General features: G+C 40.7%; 1 protein-coding gene across 2 annotated transcripts; it reads left to right on the forward strand.

Annotated features, from left to right (window-relative positions):
• Positions 1–423: 423 nt before the first annotated feature.
• Positions 424–22204, forward strand: itga4 (integrin alpha 4). 2 transcript variants are annotated; one of them, XM_018728959.2, is made up of 28 exons: positions 427–925; positions 1407–1519; positions 2916–3010; positions 3261–3390; positions 4083–4150; positions 4257–4386; positions 5120–5205; positions 7533–7595; positions 7679–7816; positions 9028–9136; positions 9606–9700; positions 10044–10134; positions 10746–10791; positions 11234–11388; positions 12279–12433; positions 14832–14984; positions 15142–15218; positions 16950–17100; positions 17229–17327; positions 17525–17601; positions 18269–18358; positions 19072–19153; positions 19470–19577; positions 19806–19931; positions 20054–20179; positions 20312–20407; positions 20796–20915; positions 21470–22204. In XM_018728959.2, the coding sequence occupies exons 1-28, from the start codon at positions 732–734 to the stop codon at positions 21560–21562; spliced, it is 3066 nt and encodes a 1021-aa protein (XP_018584475.1). In that variant the 5' UTR covers positions 427–731; the 3' UTR covers positions 21563–22204. The 2 variants fall into 2 exon arrangements, with proteins under 2 accessions (XP_018584474.1, XP_018584475.1); XM_018728958.2 differs by lacking the exon at positions 21470–22204 and having other exon boundaries at positions 424–925; positions 20796–21236.
• Positions 22205–22292: the final 88 nt, after the last annotated feature.

A 22292-nucleotide genomic window follows, 5' to 3' on the forward strand; every position in this document is an offset into this window, starting at 1 on the left:
CATCCATGTGCTGTTATGTATCGACTTGTATGAGCTTTAATGGAACACGAAATGAAGATTTAGAGGATGACAGTTACAGTATTGTTATAAAGGACTGTTTAATACTAAGTAAGCGTTCGCTTCGGCTGACTTCACCGGAAACGGGCTGTTGTCACGCTAAAACGGACACTAATACATATTTGTGGTCTTCTTACTAGTAATGATCGTGGCCGTTTTCAAAGATCATTAAACTAGTATCGAACTTCCATGAAGTTTAATGTAAAACGCGCGCGCATTTGTGCAATATGTAATTGAAGCACTAAATCGTGAAACTAATGCGGGATTTCATTTTATTATTCACACGTTGCGGCGAAGTGATCGCGGCAAAAGGAAGCCGGTTAGGTCCAATTGCAGGAAACACACACACTTTGGCCGTATTGTTGCTCGTATCAGGGACAGTGTGCCTCCCCTCCAACCGTCTCCCCCACCCCCCTCGCTGCCTCGAAACTTCTGTTACTTCAGGCGGGACTGTCGCGCGACGGGCGGAAGGGCACGCGCAGTCCAAATGCAACAGGAGCGCGGAAAGAGCGGGACCCCGTTTTCCTCCTCTGTTTCTTCGTCTTCATCATCTTCGTCATCTCCTTCCTCTTCCCCCTTCGGACTCGTCCTAGGTGCTTACCTAGCAGACAGGGCTTCGCCGAGTCGCGGAGTACAGTAGAGGAAAAGACGTTGTGAGAAGCGTGGAGCGAGGGATGCCGCGGCGGAGTGCGCCGGAGTGGCGCGCGAGGGGCGCGCGGGGCACGGCGCTCGTGCTCTGGTGGTGGTGCCTACTGAGCGGCGCGGACAGCTACACCCTGGACACGCGACATTACCTGACCTACAGCGGTCCGAACGCGTCTTTGTTCGGATACTCCGTGCTGCTCCACAAGAACGGCCAGGAATCCTGGTATGTATGAGCGACGCGCTGAGTTAGTAAGTGAGACAAGAAGACAAGAAGAAAAGCTGAAGAAAGTTTTACTTACTTTCTTTTCTACTACGTCTACGAGCCTCGCTCGCCGCGCAAAAAGCCCTCCTCAGACTAGGCGCGCTTGGTGGTATTGCATCAATGTGTCCCTGTTTTAAGTTACCATGGGCATGGTGCCGCACTCACATAGAGCACTTTTCCTTCTCGATGTGTCCCACAGAGCATACTAATCACGGTACAGGGCATACTAATGGACATCTGCAGCATGGCCACAAAGAGCCATTGAGTGACACCTTGAGAAAGACCTGCTCTGTCTTCCCCCTCGTGTCCTCTTTTATTCCATTGCAGGGAATAGGGGGTCGGTCCAACGCCTTTCCTCGGATAGTCGCCTCACTCTTACACTCTCAACATCTTCGCCGGCGTGTGGTGAAAAGTCTAACGTGACTTGTGCTTCTTCTTCCAGGATGCTGGCCGGAGCACCGCGGGCTCAGTCCACCTTCAGCCAGTCTCCCGCAAACCCTGGGGCTGTTTACAAGTGTAAAGTCACAGGGGAGGGCTGCGAGCAGATTTACCTCGGTCAGTACTGTCCTCTGCCTTCAGCTGAGCAGTGTACGCTGGTTCATTACTACGCTCTGCGCATCTGACAAAAATCCAAAGAGCCCATCACGTAGACGACTTTGTACACCGCTTGTGAAGCGGTTCTCCTTCCGAGACATTCGGCAATGTTCCCGTCACCTTTTTTTGCACCTAAACATGTCAGTATTTCATTTAGTTAAATTTGATGTCGTATAGAATCCCACCTCCAGCTGCAGTACCGTTTGAGCGAGGTACTTACCCTAAATTGCTCCAGTAACATTACCCAGCTGTATAAATGGGTAAATAATTATGAGTAGCTTGAGACTATAAGGCGCTTTGTCGAAAAGTGTCAGTAAAGTGAATAAATGCAAATAATGTGAACGTATTTCCCTGTGCTTTCAAGAAGTTGTTGAAATCATCTAGTTTATCACACTGTGTTGGATTTTGTTTTCAATGAAGTCTGTACTGTGACACGTGTCCATTCAAATATGATGGCTAACATAACTTTTCCGAAATGTGGCACATACGACATGAGTTCAGTATCTAAATAAACCAGAAGTACTCGGTTGAACATGTACCAAAAGAACAGCTAATCACTTGTGCATCACTTGACTTTGCAACAATTTCTTCTCAAGATTGTTATCTTAGTGGGACAGGAAGATTGTTTGCTTGCATTTCCTGCAACATACTAGATGGGGAGCCTGGAGAATTGAACAGTACTAACTGGGAGACCTTTTCCAGTGATAAATTATGTATTTCACACAAGTTACAAAGACACACCGGGGTTTGTGCCCCTGGAAAAGTTGTATTTGTGGTCTTCTGTTGTCCTTGTGTGTTTATTGTAGATATTGGACAAACTTTAATGACTTTTTCCTTACAACAGTGGCAGTTCTGTTCAGTTAGAAACATTTACCTACAACACCATGTAACGCAGTGAAGACAGAAAGAGCAACCTTTGTTCTTTACCTTAATCCATTGATTTTTGGGAACATGCCAGTTTGGTTTGTTAACAGTCATGTAAGAGGCTACATGTGTATTCAAAATACTTTCCTATAAAGCCTCATATCTATCCAGTTCTCGGTTTAAACTCTTATCTACCTAGTGCTCTGTCAGTTTAGAGGTGCTAGACATATTTATGCCTGTATACGTAGTTTAAACGTGTATTGTCAAACAGAGGAAAATATGTTTGAATGACACTTTTAGGATGTATGCCTTACACGGTACAGACACTATGCTTCTTAGACTGTATGTATGTTGAGCCACATTACTGTTTATTTGTTTTTTAGGCACAGAAGCCAGCTGAGAGTTACATGAACACTCAAGTGTAGCACTGGGTTTGGTGGATCTGCTGATACTGTATATGGCATGATAACATTGTTTCTTGTTAACATTGCAGACGTTACGTACTGTGGAAAAACATGCTATCCAGAAAGTGACAATCAGTGGCTGGGCGTTAGTTTGTCCAGGCAGAAGAGGGATGGACAGGTGTTGGTATGTTCAACTGGAAGACCCTCTCACATCTTACATTATGCCATGTCGGGAAATGACGTTTGAAAAATTGGATGGCTATAAATAAGGAATTGAGCTCCTGCTGATTTGTATTCGAGTAGTAGACATATGTCTTTAGTCCCTTAATAAGTAAAGTTGAAGACAAGGTTTATTTTTAATTACACCTTGTTTTATATTATCAATTGTCCACAATTTTGCAGGTGACTATTAACTTCTTACACTGTTTTTTTAGGCTTGTGGGCATCGCTGGAAAAATGTCCACTATTCTAGACAAGATCAACAAAATAAGTTACCAAATGGTATTTGCTACAAGCTGGAGGCTGATTTGATAAAATCAAGACCATTAATTCCGTGCTACAAAGGTATGACAGATTTTGAAATTATTTGTTGTATTTTGTATGTGTAATGAATTTACGAAGTGATATACCTTACAGAAATTAATTGATTTTAAATTGCTTGATGTATACTGTATTAGTACTTTCACCCAAAATGAACTTGAAGTATAGCCACCGTTATACTGCCACCTTTATATCAGGATATTTTACAGCAATGTCGCTCTTTACAACTTAAACCACTGACCATGGGTCCTTGTCCTGAACCCTTGTATTTCTTCTTACCAGTAACAATGTTCTATAAATTGTTACTTTGTCAGTTTTCAATTAAATATGTATACACTTAATTGCATTTTGTGCAGATTACTCTTGAAATACTCTTGAAATGTTCTTTCAAGTAATCTTTTTTTCAAAGCATATTGAACCCCCTAGCATTTCTGATTGTTGCTTCGGTTGGTTATTGGTGGACTGTTAGGTAATATTTTAGTCCCATGCTAAAAAAAGTTTTTGTGAAGGACACAGAAAAAACTAAACACTCTAATCAGTTAATCAGCAAGGTCAAACGTGGCCATGTGCTGATAATCTCACAGTGAGCAAGGACAGAGTTCTTGCTGCGGGGTAAACATGCTAGGACTCATGCCATTGAATCTTGCGTATCGTTGAGTTCTCTGCACATTATCTAGTGATATGATGTGGTGTTTGCATGTTGTTTGGATTTTTAGATCATCAGCGGAAATTTGGTGAAGACTATGGGTCCTGTCAAGCTGGAATATCTAATTTTATGACTGAGGTATCTCACCAATTCTCTGAGCTTTTTTAATGTTTTTCACATCTTACTCCATCTGGTGCATATCACTTTATTAAAATATTGTCAACATTATCTTTGTTTGCCTCAGGACTTAATTATTATGGGAGCCCCGGGGACTTCTTACTGGACAGGTTCTGTGCTTGTCTATAATGCATCTAGCAACGAGTCATCAGCATATTTGGATGACAGTGGCAGTGTCCTCTACGGAAGCTATCTAGGTAAAATGCGTATTCATTACTCTTGAAAGAATTGAGGCAATGGCCTTTACCCAGCGTGGGAATGAAGTCATGCCGAAATAGAGGCAGCAAAGTGATTTAGTTCAAAATAATTGTGTTGTTTCTGAGCTGGGTTTTAAAATAAACAGTTTTAGTTAATATTGACTTTCACATATAAAGCATGTGGCAAAAACATGGCAAATACTTGTAATGTAGGCACAAATACTAATAATGTAGGTATTTTTTGGTGTGATTGTGTCAGGTCTGGCAAGGTTGCTAATTCTGCTAGTTAGCCAGGCTTACAAATAGTTGTAAATAAAAGCATGAATTTGTGAGAGATGCCCTTTGACTGTTTATCTCTGGGGAAAAACTGCCTGCTGCAGTATTGGGCAATGTTTCCTTTTCTTGTTGGTAATCATACGGGCCATCACCTCAAAGGGAAGAATTGTTTGTTCTCTTTCTGGGTTCCGTGGTGGTGAAACATTGCCTTGGAAATTCTTAGAATAAAATCCGTTGATTTAACGCAACATGTGTGAACATTATCTTTAACACCTTTTTTTACCTTCTAAATGCAGGTTCTTTGCTTTGTAGGAAGTAGACCTGAAAATGAATGCATTGCAGACATTCGATTTCTGTTACACATATTGCATGACACTGGTCTATAGGTGTTCTGCTGCAGGGATTCTCTTTTTTCTTTTTGTAGCAGGGCTCATATGGTGGTGGTTTTCTCTGACAGGTTACTCTGTGGGCGCCGGCCACTTCAGTAAACCGGAGGCCACTGAGGTTGTCGGAGGGGCGCCCCAGCATGGGCAGACTGGTAAAGTAAGAGTTAATTCTGTGTCTTATTCATCATTTTCACTAAACATCCAAGGGGCTCACAAGCATTGGAATGCACCTTCTAGATTAGATATTTTGTTGTTGTCTAGTAAAACTACAGGAGTGAAAGTATAGTGCAAGAACTTTATTTTGAAAGGAAGGCTTGTGGGTGATGTGGTGAAAGCAAATGACAACAACTTCTTTAAATTTGAGATTACTCATTTGAGGGTGTACTGCTTCTCACAGTGACTGATCCTCTTATGGAACAATATCTGCTTGAGTTCTTACTTAGATGTAAATTGTGTCATGTTTTTTACTCTACCATGTTTCATGGGCATTTTCAACAAATACATATTAAAAAGGACTCCTGCATCTACATTTAGAGGAGCTTGGAGAATACAATATACCTTTAGAGTGTTACCATAGATACTTCCCAACCAACATCTGGAGGTTGCATATTTGCCAGAAACAAATCTTCCTTGAAGGTATTTTACTTCTTTAACTCTGGAGAAACTACCTTGGCACCATATCTGTAGTCTGAGGGTACAGCAGGATTCACTGCTCTGCCTCTCAATCCCACCTCATTAAAAATGTTAATTGAAAGATTAGTTGCAAGCAGTCAGCAATCTGGTCCTCACTAATACAGCAATGCCTTTTGGATGCTCTCCAGATCCATCCTGTCACTTTTTCAGTGAAAATGGGTGAGAATTTATGTAGAGTGTACCGAATTCCTGTCTATTTTGTTTTTTATTTTTAGTATTTTGCTACAAGCAGTAAACCCAGTCCTCGCATAATGGGGTTACTTTTTTCCGTGAAATCACTCCATTAAGCAAATCCCCATTGTGTGGGGGGTTGAATTACTATTATTTCCTAAGGAAAAAACTGTCAATTTGTATATAAAAAATACAGTATACATCCTAAAATTTATTTCGATATCAAAATAAACAATTATTTATGCATTGCAGTTATAACACCAATATGTTTCTCAATATTTAATAACAAAAATATTATTTTTAGCTTTTTTTTCCAGGTTGTATTTTCATTAATGAATTTATTGTCAAAAACCACTTGTCCAGTGCAGGGTAACCAAGATCCAGAGTTTATGAGGCACATATGAGAGGCAGAGTATATCCTAGATGTATAATTTGATAATTTGGCTTTTGACTCTTTATAATATAAAGAAATAAAAATCAAAAGGCCTCTGCATGTTGCACTGCATACGTGGACATTGCCATTAAAGGTGCTGTGTGGCATTACTAACAAGTGTCTGATCTCTGATATTGCTGTGATACTCTAGAGCGGTAAATATTTTCAGTAAAAATTACCCAGGGCAAGCGGTTAATAATAGATGGATTACCCAGCAATACAAATTGATGAATAATTGTAAGTAGCTTAACAATTGTAAGTCCTTGTGGAAAAAAGTCAGTTAAATTAATTAATAGTAATAAGTCTCCTTTTTCAGTTGTGTTAATAGATTTATCCTAATTGATGGTTGTGATTGCTTGAGTCTTTTGATATGATGGGGAGTTGGAAGTAAACAGTTGCTTTTGTTATGAAAGAAGTGCATTCTTGTTAATAAACTGTAGGAAAATAGCCAGACCAACACCACTGTGGGGCAAAAATCGAATGGGTTTGAGACACCAAGTGTGCATCTCTGTTACAGAACATCTGATACAAGCTGTTGTATAGAATAAAATAGCTGTTACAATAAAATGATCATGTGGCAGGCACAAATACCACCGTACTGAGTAATAAGTCTGTTCTGTGAGGAGAGGGATATATACTTTCACAGGGTGTTTGTTGCATGCCAGATTGAGGGCATGACCAGGTGTGAGGCAGTATGGGGTGGATTTATAGTGTTTTAATTTAAAACAGAAGACAAGCAGTTCAAACAATACACAGGCCCATAAAACAGGAGTTTTGGGCAGCATCTGCTTCCAAAACTATCAGATATACAATGCAATAAACACGTCACGTGACTGTTCATTTAAATGCTATGGATGCACCTAACCCTCATCACTTAATCAGGCTTGGCCCGTTATTGTGGAGATAGGCATAGCCATGCTCCTGTATGCCACATTGTTGTAGCTGTTTTTTATTGTCCTCAACCTAATCATATGAGTGCTGTGTGTATTTCATATGCAGGTTGTGTTCCTGTACACAATGCATTGATAGTGAATCGCAGTGAGCTACTGTGATTTCCTATCAGAATGTACAGAGATTTTTTTTTTTTTTTTGAATTTATCAGAAAACAGCATAATTACCGCCTTTTACAGTCTTGTGAAGTGTTATTTTAATCACTAACTCCAACTGCCTTTGTCTCTTTCTTCTAGGTCTACATATTTAAGGTGGAAACCAAGGAGTTGCAAATTATCTTTGAGGTCATGGGTAAAAAGGTAAAAGCCATCAGTGTAGGAGCTGTCTTTGTCTTTTCTTTTCAGACTGTGTCAGAACACTTTATATTTTCTCTATTTTTCAGTTGGGATCCTATTTTGGTGCCAGCGTCTGTGTGGCGGACCTGAACTCAGATGGGCTCTCAGACCTTCTGGTGGGGGCCCCCATGTTCAGCACAGTGCGAGAGGAAGGGAGGGTGCATGTCTACATGAACCAGGGCGCTGTGAGTGAATGCTTGGTCCACATGACTGCCATCACTGGTGTGACACTGAACTAAGAATTGTATGGACGACGCATACCACATAGGTCTTTTAGCCTTTTGGTAAAAGCGGCTGAATTGCATTATCCATTACTGACCTTCACATGTTCTGTTTCTTTAAAAAACTGAACTGTGAATCACATTTTCGGAAAAACCAAGCTCATGAACACATTTTCTAAGCGGAGTTTCCTGTGTTTGGAAACGTTGTGGTTTTCAAGCACGTGCTAACTTAAATGCGTGAAGTACAGAGGAACATGCACATAAACCTCTGGTGCCTGCAAATGGTCTGCCCAGGTCACAGAACAGCTATACCTCTGCAAACTACATGTTGCTGCAGATAGGCAACTTTTAGATCTATTCAAATACAGTTAAGTGAAAAATTTGTGGTTTCACACTATACATTGAAGCCAGACTTTTAAACTTAAATATTAAGTGTATAAGCGGATGGGGGCGCAGTGGTGCAGCGGGCTTGGCCAGGTCCTACTCTCTGGTGGGTCTGGGGATCGAGTCCCACTTGGGATGCCTTGCGATGGACTGGCGTCCCGTCCTGGGTATGTCCCCCCCCCCCCCCCCCCCCTCCAGCCTTATGCCCTGTGTTGCTGGGTTAGGCTTCGGCTTGCCGTGACCCTGCTTGGGACAAGCGGCTTCAGCCAGTGTGTGTGTGGTTGGTAGTACATAACTGCAGAAACGTTTGTGAATTGTTTTTTCCATATAACAAATCTTCACTGTATGCAGTTACATAGGCAGAGTTATTGTGCTAATGTCAGAGTAGTGAAAAGGCCTAGTAAGTACGCTTTGCTTATCTGATTTTCTCTGGAGCATTCTGCCTTGAGATTAAATGCAGATTCTAAACACCCTAAAGGAACTCTGTACAGGAAATTGTGCATGGCAGTGGTATACTGCGGACTTTTATTGCCTCAGGTTTTTGTTTTTGATGAATTAGTCTGAATTATACTATGCTAACCCGTACAAAATCTTCCATGGTCCCTGTTGTGAGCCAGAGACAGGAAAACTCTGCATGGTGTGAATAGCTTTAATCATTATCCTCCTAATGACAAAATATATACAATTATGCCAACACAATTTTAGGGAACCATCCAAATCTGTGATATTCTTTCCAGGAATTAATTGTGTTCCAGAAAAGACACCTAATTCTATATTTGGATTCCTTTCAGGCTGATATGAAGGAATTAGAGTTTCAGTTGGTGGGGAGTGACTCATATGCTGCTCGATTTGGAGAAACCCTCACAAATTTGGGAGACATCGATAACGATGGCTTTCCAGGTAAGTATGTTTGAATGTTAAACCATGTTTTCAGTTTTTTTTTTTAGCTACTGAGCTTTTTGTGAATTGGATTTTTATGAACCATGGGTATTGAGAAGCAAAACATTGCTTAAATGTTCACTGTTCTCTTCCATTTTGATCTTTCTGGCTTCCTAGCCAGTGGCAGGATGTGAGCTGAATGTACGGCTGTTTTGGAGTGCAGTGCCAATGACTTCATTAGAAGCCCTGGAGGCTGTAGTGGTATGGAAGGAGCAGGTGCCATGAAGAGGCAGAGCACACAAAAAGCTGCACTTTGCAGCACCATGGGACAGGGGTATGGGGGCTAACGGCAGGTTACAGTGCGGTTCCTTTAGATGCACTTTGTCTCCATCCTGGTGGATGGTGCCATGCCGGCAGCAGAAGAAGAGCTCCAAAGGGTCCTTTTCATATCATTATTATTTTGGTCACCACAACTGTGACTGTGTTGCAGATGTGGCCGTTGGAGCGCCGCAAGAAGATGATCTGCGTGGAGCTGTTTATATCTACAATGGCCGGAAGAGCGGGATCTCTAGAACCTACTCTCAAGTGCGTTCCCAGCTGGTGTTTGTGCTCAGCAAACAGGGTCACCCAGGGGAGCTGAGGGTTGTGGGGCTGGGGTCAGAGTCATCTTCCTTCATTCTGTGACAACTGCCCTATTGTCTTACAACAAAAAAGGTGCCTTTCGGAACTGCTGTCACTGATTTTTTGTCATTGGTTGTCTTTATTTTTATTCATATAGACTCATAAATCTAGTAGGTTAATTTTGCCCAAAGCAATTTGAAAAGTTGAAATTTTAATAACCACTACTATTTGTGCATATGCCTTGTTGTTCAAGGGCAGATATGAAGTATTTTGTTAGTAAAAATGGGTTCTTGTGTGTACTTTTTAGAGAATCTCTGGGAGTGTCTTAGGAGTTGACCTCCGGATGTTTGGACAGTCTGTGTCAGGGGGCATAGACATAGACAGCAATGGCTACTCAGGTAATGCTCTATCTTACCATTCCGAAAGTTAGTCTGACTACACATTAAAAAATATTTTGCATAACTTGTAGTTTCATAGAAAAGTAAGGCCCTAATCAGTATGGGAGAGGAGGGAGTTGTGTCAGGTGGTGCTCTAGTGGGCATCTTCCGTTTGATATTTTCCAGGAGTCATACCCGTTGATCACACAAGGGTGGCCTGTAAAACCAACTGAAGTTCATTCAGATGACATTTTAAGTGTATCAGCTGTCTGGCACAGTGTTTTTTTAACATCCTTAAGGATTTTGAAAAATTAAATTTTGCTTATTTCTATTAACAGCCAAGCACTAGAATCAGTCCAAAATTCATTTTTCACTGAGTGTGATGCATGAAGCTGAGTGGAGTTTCAGCTTATTCTAGAGAAACTATTTTAATGTTGACTATATCCATTTTACTCCAAGCAGCAAAACTAAAAAAACAGTTATTTTGGATTTGTTAACATAACAGTTTTTGCCACGAGTAGCTTGTGAAATTCCATGCGCGTAGTCAAAATAGCATGCAGATGGAGAGTCTTGTCTGCAAAGACATATGGTCCTCTGGCTAATGACATCTGTCTGTTTGCCTCTGCCCACAGACGTAGCAGTGGGGGCCTTCTTATCTGACTCAGCTGTGGTGTTGAGGTAAGCTTCATCAGAGGATTCTTCAACAATGCAATATCCTTGTGCTTCTGCATCTTCAAGAGGAGAGTTTATAAACATTGCAGTGTAGACTCAGAATTCACTGATGCACTTAACAAAATACATTTGTTGGTTATTTTACTTATATGGGATTTTCAAATTGACTTTTGGTGCTGCTGAACTCATCAAATTTTAAAATGTTAAGCAAAATCAAACATGGGTAGTAAAAGAGTGAGGCATTGTATTTATCATTCTGAAATTACATAGTTGGGAGGAGTGGGACCTCCTGTTCATGATAAGGCAGCACTGTTAACTTCATTGAGTCAAATTTCTCCGGTTTGCCTGTTTTGCATCATTGTCAGCAAACTGTATGTAGTAGCAGGCTTTATCTAGTAATTGGATGACTGTTGATGGAGCCAGCTTACTCTCCACCTTAACCCTACAGGACACGGCCAGTGGTGATTGTGGAGGCCTCTGTACTGCTGCCCCCTAGTGTGAACCGCAGCCAGCCGCGCTGCAACGAGAATGGCCAGCCCAGTGTCTGCTTGGTTGTCAGTGTGTGCTTCTGGGTGGGGGGCAAAAGCATTCCTGGGCACATAGGTAGGTTCTCTTCATCCCAAGTCCAGCAACAAATCTGATACACCACTCTCACCCTCTGTCTTTACATATACATCAGACCATCGTTATCATTTCATCGTTTCATTAGATTCAATAACTTACATGTGTTGTTGGTATGGGCAGAAAATACCAATGTGTTAACCAAAGGGCTGGGCTTTTATCACAGTTTTCACTGAGCTCCCCTCTGTTGGTTAGAAAGTAACTGATCAAATTATGTACAGAAGAATGACACAGTATCTTGGAGGTACAAGCAAATGTTAAAGATATAGAGAAAAACTTAAAGGCAGTATTGCTTTTCTGGCAATAGCTGATCAGGAGAATATGCTTTATGCAAAACATCATTTCAATATTCTAAAACTTTTATCTTTTCAAAACACACACTTGTGAAAAATATCCGTTAGAATATCTGGGTGTAGCCTTTTCTGTTAAATTTATCTGCTTGAAGACAACTGCTATAATGGATATGCTGTGCTGAGCTGGTAGCATAATGGTTGAGCAACATACTTGCGCTATGTTTCTCCAGTAAAATTACCTAGCTGTATAAATGGATAAATAATTGTAGGTAAATTAACACTTTTAAGTTGCTTTGTAGAAAAACATCTAAATTAATAAAGATAGACTGTGTGCCATGGCAGGCGTACTGGTGACACGTGTACTAAATACTTTACCTTTCTGAAAAATACTACACTAGGCGAGCTCCTGCAACTTGTGCACAGCAATTTTGAGGTTATGTCAGTGTCTTTTGCCATTACACCCTGCATGTGTATTCAAATTAAATTTTTGTAGTTGCATGATAAGAATGTACCTTGAACACAGTAACATATTGGTTTGATGAGCAGCACCATAACCACAGATTTTTGACTCCTGTGCAGGAATGCTCTACAACTTAACTGCGGATGTGAGACGCAGAGAAGGCTTCCCCTCTCGGTTTTACTTCACTGGGAATGGCTCATCCAACATTGTGATGGGAAAGATCAGTGCCTTGCATAATCAGGTCAAGTGCATTGACCACCAGGCCTTCATGAAGGTGAGTGTGATGAACCCATCAGTGTCATTGATCCTCGTGAGTGCTCTGACGCCAACTCAGTAATCAGAGAGGAAGCAACAACCTAAAATCGGCATGGCGATTGGCAATTCAGCCCACACAGTCTTGTGCAAAGGAGAAATACATACACCCTAAGCCTGTGGATGCTAATGGGAGAAAAATTGCCCATGTGAAATTCAGTGTGGGAGAGCACTGAGTGTAGAGTCATCTGGGTGGAACAGTAATAAATAGTTCAGTGTTACTCAGCCGATATTCCAGGTGTTCTGTGGAGCCTCCCTGGACTTTCCCTAGCCGCTCTTAATAATCAGGGCCATCTGATCCGTCTCCTGTTGTACAAAGTAATTAATGGATTGCATCTCTGCACCGTAGTTATTAATAGCCGGTGATGAAGACGATGGCCATAAACAAGTATGATTATCTGTCAGAGGCAATCCCAACCAGGGGCCTGTACATTTGATGTATTTTTAGAACTTGAATAATTAATGGGTAATTAGAGTAATGAATGTAATGCACAGCAGATGTGGAGGGGACCTTGCGGAGAGCTGGAATGAATTAGGGGACATGCAAGCTGGCTGGGCTTAGATTTGCTGTACTGACTGAAAAACAGACATGTGAAGGGGCAGTGGCACATCTATTTTATATTTCATATGTCACTTTCCTCTTGCTTCTGCTTATCAATTACAGTTGGTTTTTTGCCCTTTCACTCACGCAGATTTACATACACAAAGAAAAAAAGTTTAATTAGTTCATTGGTGACAGTGTTGTCTTTAACCCTGCTCACTGTACCTTTGAGGAGAGTTGTAAACAGGACTGCGCACCATTCAGCACATGTTGCTGAGGGCTCGCTATTGTCAGTCTGTACAAACTGACAGCAACACAGGATGCTGTCGGCTCTGAGGGTGGTTTTACACGTGCCTCACTACTTCCTGTCATGCCTCCTGTTGACACTGGTGTGGAGTTTCATGCATGACTTCTGTGGCTCAGAGTTAATCATAGACTTCAGTGGTCATTGTTAAATGGCACTAATTAATTCTTATATTTGACCATGTACAGTCATTGCCTAGTTAATGTCAGTGTTAGAGACTGAAGCTCTGTTGGTAAACACGTTTGGTAACTGCGTGACTGTGTTAAATCCCTCTCTTACGCAGACCTATGACTGGCACAGTTTTAACTGAACAATTTGGAAGTAGCAATATATTGTTAATATACATTTCAAATAATACGTTGCACATAAAAAATAAGCATCAGAGTTGCTAAATCTTTTTTTTTTTTTTTTTAAATTGTGGCATGCAGAAGTACGAGCTCAGCCATCAATTGTCTTGTTTTAATGGACTGGTGGAGGACTACGTGATGCAAAAATGACATGATCTTGAAAGTGCACTGTTCTTATCAGTGTTTGGCCTTTACTGGGCAATGACATACTTTACATTTTTAAATTAAATGCTTATCCAGAGCTTATGCAAAGGAACTTCCATAGCTTTCTGCATGTTGTACTTGTGCAAATTGACAGTTACTGATGCAGTTCAGGATATCTACATATGGTCAGAGTAAAGCAGGATTATGACTTAAAAACTATTTTTAGGTAGAAAAAGTTAGCCACTGCACCAATGAATTTCTTTTTAGTTTTCCTTTAAGCTTAGTGTGCAAGATCTGCCAACTTGTCAAGACATTAAATTGCACCACTGACACTGGGCTATTGATGAGTCATCATAAAAGTTGTCACAGCAGAGTTTTATCATAATTCTTGTATCAAAACATGTGCATGCGGTCATGTGGGGAGAAGATTAACAAATTCCCAGTCGTCTTCCATGGGAACCACTCCAGTTCCCTTTGCACTTCAGACTCAATTGTTTATTCAGACCATCTGTGACACAATGCATTGGGGTGCGTAGACCCGGCAGCAAGCTGGTCCCAGTGCTGGTCATGCTATCCTCTCTCACCTCCATGGGGGATGCCAAGGGCGTGCCTCTCAGCTTTGACTTTGGGCTGAGGGATACAGGCATGGGGAAGAGAATGTCCTCGTGATCTGCGGCAGGCAGTGGCAAGACTCCAGCTCTTTTAGTGGGACACTGTAACATTGTGCAGGATCATGGGTCACACACCACACTGCTGTCCAAGTCCAGCCCGGGAGAGTCACTTTAACACCATGGTTGGATGACCCTTGCAATCAGACCTTATGTAGCCCTTTGTAGAACTTACCCCCTATTAATTCTGACTGCAAAAAACCAGTGTCTCTCACTTTCTGAACTTGTGTTGGCAATGAAACAGACAACTAGGAGGCTTTTTTGGCATCCAAAACAACCTTTACATGTGTGCCCCAGTTTACATGGCCTAAACAATTCCCTTGTTGTCCTCCTTCTTACTTGTTTCACCCCTGCAGAGGGATGTCAGGGATATCTTTACGCCAATCCACTTTGAGCTCACATATGAGCTAGGAAAACACAATGTCATCAAGACGTCCGTGAAAAGTCTGCCCTCTCTTAAGCCTATTCTTCAGCAGACGGGTGATCACAGCAACCTGGTGACCAACAAGGTGTGCGTCTTATCTACGTCTTCATTTTAAATACATACTTCTTAGAATTGTGGCATTTAAACAACCTATAGCAGATTCTTATTTAAGAAAAACTTCATTATGAATGTTTGTTAATGGTGGTGTGGTTACATGGTTTCACTCTGGCATTCACTGACAGACTCAGTTTTCCCGATACTGCGCTTGGGTCAATTGCTCTACAAACCTCCAGGTTTCAGCCCAGCTGGTGTTACCACAGTGAGTAACTTTTTCCATGTTTTGCCTCCTTTGATGTCATTCATGCAAACAGTTAAGCATTTTTCAGGGATTTGATATAGGTTGTGTCACAGTAATAGTACAAAACTGTCGGACTATTTGTAATGCGGGGGGGGGGTGCGGTAGCGCAGGGAGCTTGACCTGGTCCCGCTCTCTGGTGGGTCTGGGGTTCGAGCCCTGCTTGGGGTACCTTGTGACGGACTGGCATCCCGTCATGGGTGCGTCTCCTCCCCCTCCAGCCTTGCACCCTGTGTTGCCAGGTTAGGCTCCGGTTTGCCACAACCCCACTTGGGACAAGCAGCTTCAGACAGCGTATGTATGTATATATGTATGTATGTATGTATCTGTAATGCAACAACCTATTCATTCAACCTGCCTGCATGTTGTGAGCCGTCCTGAATACAGGGTAAAAGTTTTATTTTCAGGCTTTATGCATTTTCTGTCATTTTCAGCTGAGAATAATTTTGTTTCCAAAGACATTTTCAGTCTGTACCAAAAAATAGTCATCTTCCCCTTTTAGATGTCTTCTATTTATGTAACATCTTTTTTGCCTGCAGTCCCAAATAAGGCATATAAATCAGATTGTGCTTGATTAAGTTTGGCATGCATTTTCATGAAGCCTTAAACATTTAATATTTTCTTTTTTGCTCTTGAAGAATCCAGTCCTGTGAAGGTGTCCCTGGGAATATTTAATATAATACAGGATATCATATCCCGAAGCCACTAAATGCATACCTACTTTTTTAGATATTGACCTGTATTTCTGAGGCATATAGCTAGCTCAGTAATGTAACTTAAGACTAGCATGCATTATCAAAAAGGATTTCTATGTGTACACTTACATTTCCTGTTCATGGGGAGTAGTTTACTTGCATTTCTTGCAGTAGTCACTAGTTACTGAAATTATGCTACTTATAAACTAAGTGAAATTTATGTGAGTCTTGATGTGTGTGCATGCAAATGTTCTGCTAACCTAAATGGGATTTTAAAGAAAAGGATGTCCCTACAATGTTAAGCAGTTTTTACATCACAAAGTAATTATTTAGCTTTAAAAAAAATGCAAAAAAATGATGCTAGTTAGGAATAGTTTATTGCTTTTAAGTCAGAGTCAACCTGAACTCCGAGCAATGATATACTATATAAGCAAACACACAAATATGCTTTTGTGGGTTCATATTGGTGTGCATGAGGAAAAGTGCCTCTATAGCTGTGCTCTCTGTCCCAGATGTGCACCTGGTGCTCTGAGCTAGGGAATGCTGGACTGGGAATGCACTCTTGTCCTGCAACCATGGAAACATCACCAGCTGGAAATCGCCTAGAATGCACTCAGGGCCAACAGTTCTCTAAAAAACATTTTTAAACAATACTGTATTGTAAACAAGTGCTTTTGTGCACTCCCTCATGGATGCATGGTACACAGAGTCATCGTGAAAGGCTGACAGTGCAGTCCCTTCCTCTCTGCACTTTGTCGGGATGCCAGCCGTACCTCCCAGAGGTGTTTGGTGATTAATGCTCTGCTCAGTAGTCAGAGGTGTGACTCTTTCTCGCTGGGGCACTCTACTACTTCCATGCTTGTCTTTGTTGTCTTAAGAACTATTTTAGCAAGAAAAACTTAACATAGGGCAACCTTTATAGTGTGTATTTAGTTTTCAAGTCATCTTAGCAGGATGCATGTGCATTATACAATATAATACTGGTGTCCATCTTATGCAGGTCCCACAAAAACGTGCCATACTTTGCACTGGGCACTGGCAAGACAATCATGCTCAATGTGTCTCTGGCCAATGTTGGAGACGATGCTTTTCTTCCAGTGCTTCAGCTGAGGTTTCCCAGCAATTTATACTTCATCAAAGTGCTGGAGGCGGTAAGTACCCTGCCTTCTGATGATGGTTTTTTTTTTTTTTTTTTTTTTGCTACATTTTACTCGGTTGTCTGCAATCTTATATACAGACTGTGATAAAACTGAATGTACAGTACTATGTGCTTTCACAGGAAGAGAAGTATGTGAGTTGTGAAACTGCAGAAGATGACAAGACTGTTGTGGGCCTGGACTGCTCCGTGGGAAACTTATATATGAACTCTTTAGCAAAGGTATGCAGCACTTAACCACAGCCCCAGACACTTTTTACCATGCCTTCTGCAAAGCCATTTATTAGCCTTCCTCTTGTAGCGTGTGGTGTTCCTTGGCATTCTTTCCATCCCTGTAATTTTCTGAGTTTGCTTCCCTGGGAGGGGTTTTGACATTAATGAACGGCTTTACCTTCACATGGTGACTGTCTGTTGATTAGCTCAACATCAGCTTCCTGTTAGATGTCAACCAGAGCAGCAGTGGAGGTGACCTGACCATTACAGTCAATGCAACACGGTAAGAAAAATTCTCCAGCCACCAAATAGTCAACAGGCTTTAGGTGTGTGTACTGAGAGGTGAAAGTAGTTACCAGCAGGTAAATCAGTAAATTGTATGAATGCCCCAGTATTGAGGGTGAGTGTGTGCATTTAAGATCTTTAATAGCAAGCATTTTTCTATGGCTAAAGCCAATAAATAGCCTCTCAGACAAACTAGGAGTCAAACAGAGACACGTAGTTAAGGGCTTAGGAGATAAACTCTCCATGTTTTGCCTGTAGTTAAGGGGGACTGGTAAACACACTAAATGGAACCAAGCAATTAGAGTGAGGACCTCCAGGTGGTTTCTGGTAGGACTGTATGTTTCAGTGGCATAAACATGTATTTGTGAAATCAAGTTTATGCATAACTGTAAGGATAAATAAGAACAAAGATGTAATTAAGGTTTTTTATAACCATGAACTGCAGTTATTTTTTGCTTACAAATCAGTGTTTATTATTTTCACTTACAAATTTAGTAATTACTTTTAATTTTTCACTCCAGTAATCCTTTTAGGTCATTTTTTGTCTCCTAATCACACACTATAGGGCTTTAGTTGATTTTACTAATGCCATGAAAACGTGATTTTAATGACATTTGTTTCACTGTAATGTATGTGTCAGTATAATTTTTCACCTCACTTTTTAGTGAAAATGTTGAAAACGAGGACCTTCTGCACGATAACTTTGCGGCTGTGACATTGCCGTTGAGATATGGAGCAGATTTAAATGTTCATGGGTAAGCTGTTTATCCTACAGTGCAACAATTATATTATGTTCTATCAGCCTTTGCAATTTTGTAAGGCAAAGTTGCCAATCTCTAGAATTTTGATTTTTCTGTCAACCACTACATTTCTATTAAAGATGCAACTACAGTGTTTCATTGTGGTTTGTACAGTGACAAACAGGTCAAATAGCTGTTTTAAATTTGCAAGTTGACTTTGACAAAGCTGATAATTAACGAATTCATATTGATTCAAAGTCAAAACAGGCAGTCTCAGATGTAGCTGACAATGTCATAAACTATGTTCATGGGTTGTGTACTGTAAGAACGTAGTGAATGATTGGCATTATAGGAAAGAATTGTATTGATCAGTGCAAATTAATGGATAATTTAAATTTACGTATTTAAAGGTTGTTATTCAAGACAGTATACTAGGCCTTTTTTGCATATACTTTTAGTGTCAGCTGTTAATTTTATCCATTCTTGTAATTGCTGGATTTTTCGCTGAAGCCATACCTTTATAAAAGGATGCAGCAGCAGGACCTCCCTTAGGGACATGAACTTGGAAACTGTTGATCAAGTCCAGTTCTTTAAATGGCAGGATGGTTGCATACATGACATAGTCATACTTTGATAATGTTGTACAACTGTTGGCTTTAGCATAGTATTTGCAGTGCTCCAATTCTTATGCTCTGATTTTATTTGCCATCTTTTTCTCCAACATACAGTCATGTCTCACCAACATTATTAATGTTTGGAGGTCCTGAGGACCCTGACTGCTCCATGCATAAGTTCAACTACACATATAAGGTAGGTGCTCACAATTCTGTACAGTAAAATTAAAAGCCATCTAAAGGGTGTGAATTTAATCTACAGGAAGTCTTTTTACCACAGAAAGAATTTTTACTACATTTGGTTCTTGTAAATCTCCCACTCTTTGTTCATTGAACATACAGTATACTCTCCTTGAGAAGTGTTCCATTGCATGAAATCTCAAGTTTGAGCCTATTAAATTAAACAAACTGCACCGAAAAGGTTGGAAGTGCTCTGTGTTATAACCTGGAACACTGTAGTAAGGGAAGATATATTGAAAGAATTACTGATGTGTCTTTTTTTTTTTTTTTAGGTTCTTAATGCTGGTCCAAGCAAAGCTATAGGTGCAAAAATAGTGATAGATATTCCAAAGACTTTGACTCCTTATCCATACAGATTGCTCAGCATTGCTGCTCTACAGGTATGGGCATTAATGATAAGTATTGTATCTTTTTTTATGTGCACAAGTTTTGATGCTGATAAATGACATGTTTTGATTGGAATGGGAATCAGCTATTTTGGTGGAACACTGTGATAAAAATGTACTGAATTCTTGTCCTTCACTCATTAGTAATAAAAGTTACAGCAACTATAAAATAATCTTTCAGTGAAATTAAATTTGACTACTAACATTTGTTTTCACTTCTAGACTTCTCTTGGACACTGTTACACTAAAGATTCCCCTGATGGGAGTGATCACAGCTGTGACATACCAAGACCAAATATAATTCAAGAGCTGGTATTTTTCTTCTCAAAAATTACAAAACGGGAAATGGTAAATACTTCTGAAAAAGAATCATAACATTACACTGTCGTTGCGGTTTACTCAAATTATCACTACAAAATGAAAAATGAGAGATTGATTGTAATGAAAGAAACCCATTCTTCACCTCGCAGTATTGTATGAAGAACGACTCCATGTGCCTCTATGTTGAGTGTGAACTTGGAGATGTAGAAGTTGGGAAGGAAGCCACTATTCAGATGGAGGTGGATGTGAACCCTGCTGTTCTGCAGATTTCCCCGGTGAGGAAATTAGTGACTCTCAGTAGATCTACGACTGTAGGACTAACTGTCGACACTTAAGAGTCCCCACACAGACAGGAGCTGGTCTCCTTTGAAAGGCACACAAATTACCATGTTCTATCTCTTTGACAGGGCAGACATGGAGTCATGCTGATTGACAGCACTGCTGTTGTATCGCTGAGGGAAGATCCTTACATAGTGCCCCTTCAACAGGCCCCCTTCACTAAGGCAAGTGATAGGCACCAGCCACAAGCAATGAAAAAATTTGGATAGAAAATATAAGAACACACAGGCGGGGGGCACACTTCCTTTTTAGAATCAGGAAGTGTATAATGTGTTATTGATTACTTGAACTTCCATTCCGAAATGTTACAAAGGTAAAAAAATATTTTCTTGAACTTCCTCATGTTTCTTTGTAAGAATTCTGAAAATCTGTGGAGGGTGCCTGTGATCTCATTAATAAACTATCCACTATGTGTCTAGCAGGTTGGGAAGTGTTAAGTGTTAAAATGGAAGTCTAAATGAGTGGACATAACCTTCAGGAATGGGTAGGGTAAGGTGGCACGTTTTGCTTTAGATGAGCTAAAGCCAGTAATCTCACATTCTCCATTCCCAGGTTGTCTTAGAGGCCCAGTACAACCAGAGACCACGCAAAGATATATCCATGTTCATCATTGGTGTAAGTCTGGCAGTAGGGGTGCTCATTCTGGCTGTACTCATATATGGACTCTGGAAGGTGGGTTCTCGAGACTTTCGGCTTAAGCCCATGACGCTGCACAGACTCCACTTCCCACAATACACAACTAGCTCCCATACCCACAATGCAACCCTCAGTTTATTATTTGAAGTACAAATTATATACCAGTGCAATGTTGTCTTTGGCAAATGTAAGACTTTTGTGTTGCTGGTATAAGTATTGTTTTGCTCGTTAGTACCAGATGCAACCATTGTGAGACACACATTTTCTGTACAAATCTATTAGAATGCATAACAGGAATATTTAATTTAAATGTAACATGAAAAAGTAGCTGCTTTGAAACAATTTTGTTGATTTCTTCCAGCACTTTAACTCTGGTCTGATCTGATGGGCAACAACAGGAAACAGTGGTTTATTGAATTCAGTAGATATTCTAAAGCAGAACCCTTTCAGCAGTGTCAAATTTCTCTGCAAGTTGGTTTAATTATAGCATGCTGGTGGACTGAAAGAGAAATGCCCAGTTTATAAAGAGGGGCGTGCATTAGTATGTTTCCATTTAGTGAAAAACTGACCTCGGTGCTCCACATTTGCAGGCTGGATTCTTCAAGAGGGAGTTGAAGGAGAAGCAGGAGGAGTTTCGAAGGGAGAGCTGGGACTTTGTGCAAAAGACTAAGGACCCCTATTAACAAGATGATCTTCTTTAACATGATACAAAATTTGCATTTGGGGTTGAGGTCAGAGAAGGCACATTTAATCGGAACAGCAAGGCAGCGAACTAGTGCCAGCTGCGCCCTTTTGAAACAGCAAGCAGTGCCAGAGAACAAAGATGCAGTTGTGCAAAAGTCACAATTAAGGACCTGCTCAAAGTGTAACAGTAAAGACTTTCTTAGAATTACTCTGTGCAGCATTTTCTGAAAAATGAAGTGCAGTTCACTGGATGTGACGTCAGCATGACGGGAAATGCACTTTACCCTTACCTTGGATGAGCTGCAACAATGTGTGCATCTTGGAGTGGATTGGATTACCTCTCAGGAAAAAGCAAGTTGTCTTGTGTTCGCATGAAATGGCAAGATGTGATTATCTTCTGTTTCATGTTTTGAGGCACACCTTTTTGTTTCTGCTGTAAACTTTCGCATTTGATTAGACTTTTTAAATTGAAATGCATCTATGCATGGAAGCATTTGTATGTAAATATGTGTGTACATAGCTTATGTGCATATATCACTATGTATATATACATGTGCAGTTGTATGCTGGGATGAAAATTCATCTTTTTAAGAATGCTCTCACCTTGTTTGCTGCAAGAATGTTTTCACCTCTGCACTGTTAAATGAACAGTCAATGCTCCACATCTGTTTACTGCCAGACGTGTTTTCTGACATTCACAGCATCCATGCAGAGAAACAAGATCAGAAT

The sequence above is a fragment of the Scleropages formosus genome, chromosome 21 (assembly GCF_900964775.1).
Source record: "Scleropages formosus chromosome 21, fSclFor1.1, whole genome shotgun sequence".
NCBI classification, from domain to species: domain Eukaryota; kingdom Metazoa; phylum Chordata; class Actinopteri; order Osteoglossiformes; family Osteoglossidae; genus Scleropages; species Scleropages formosus.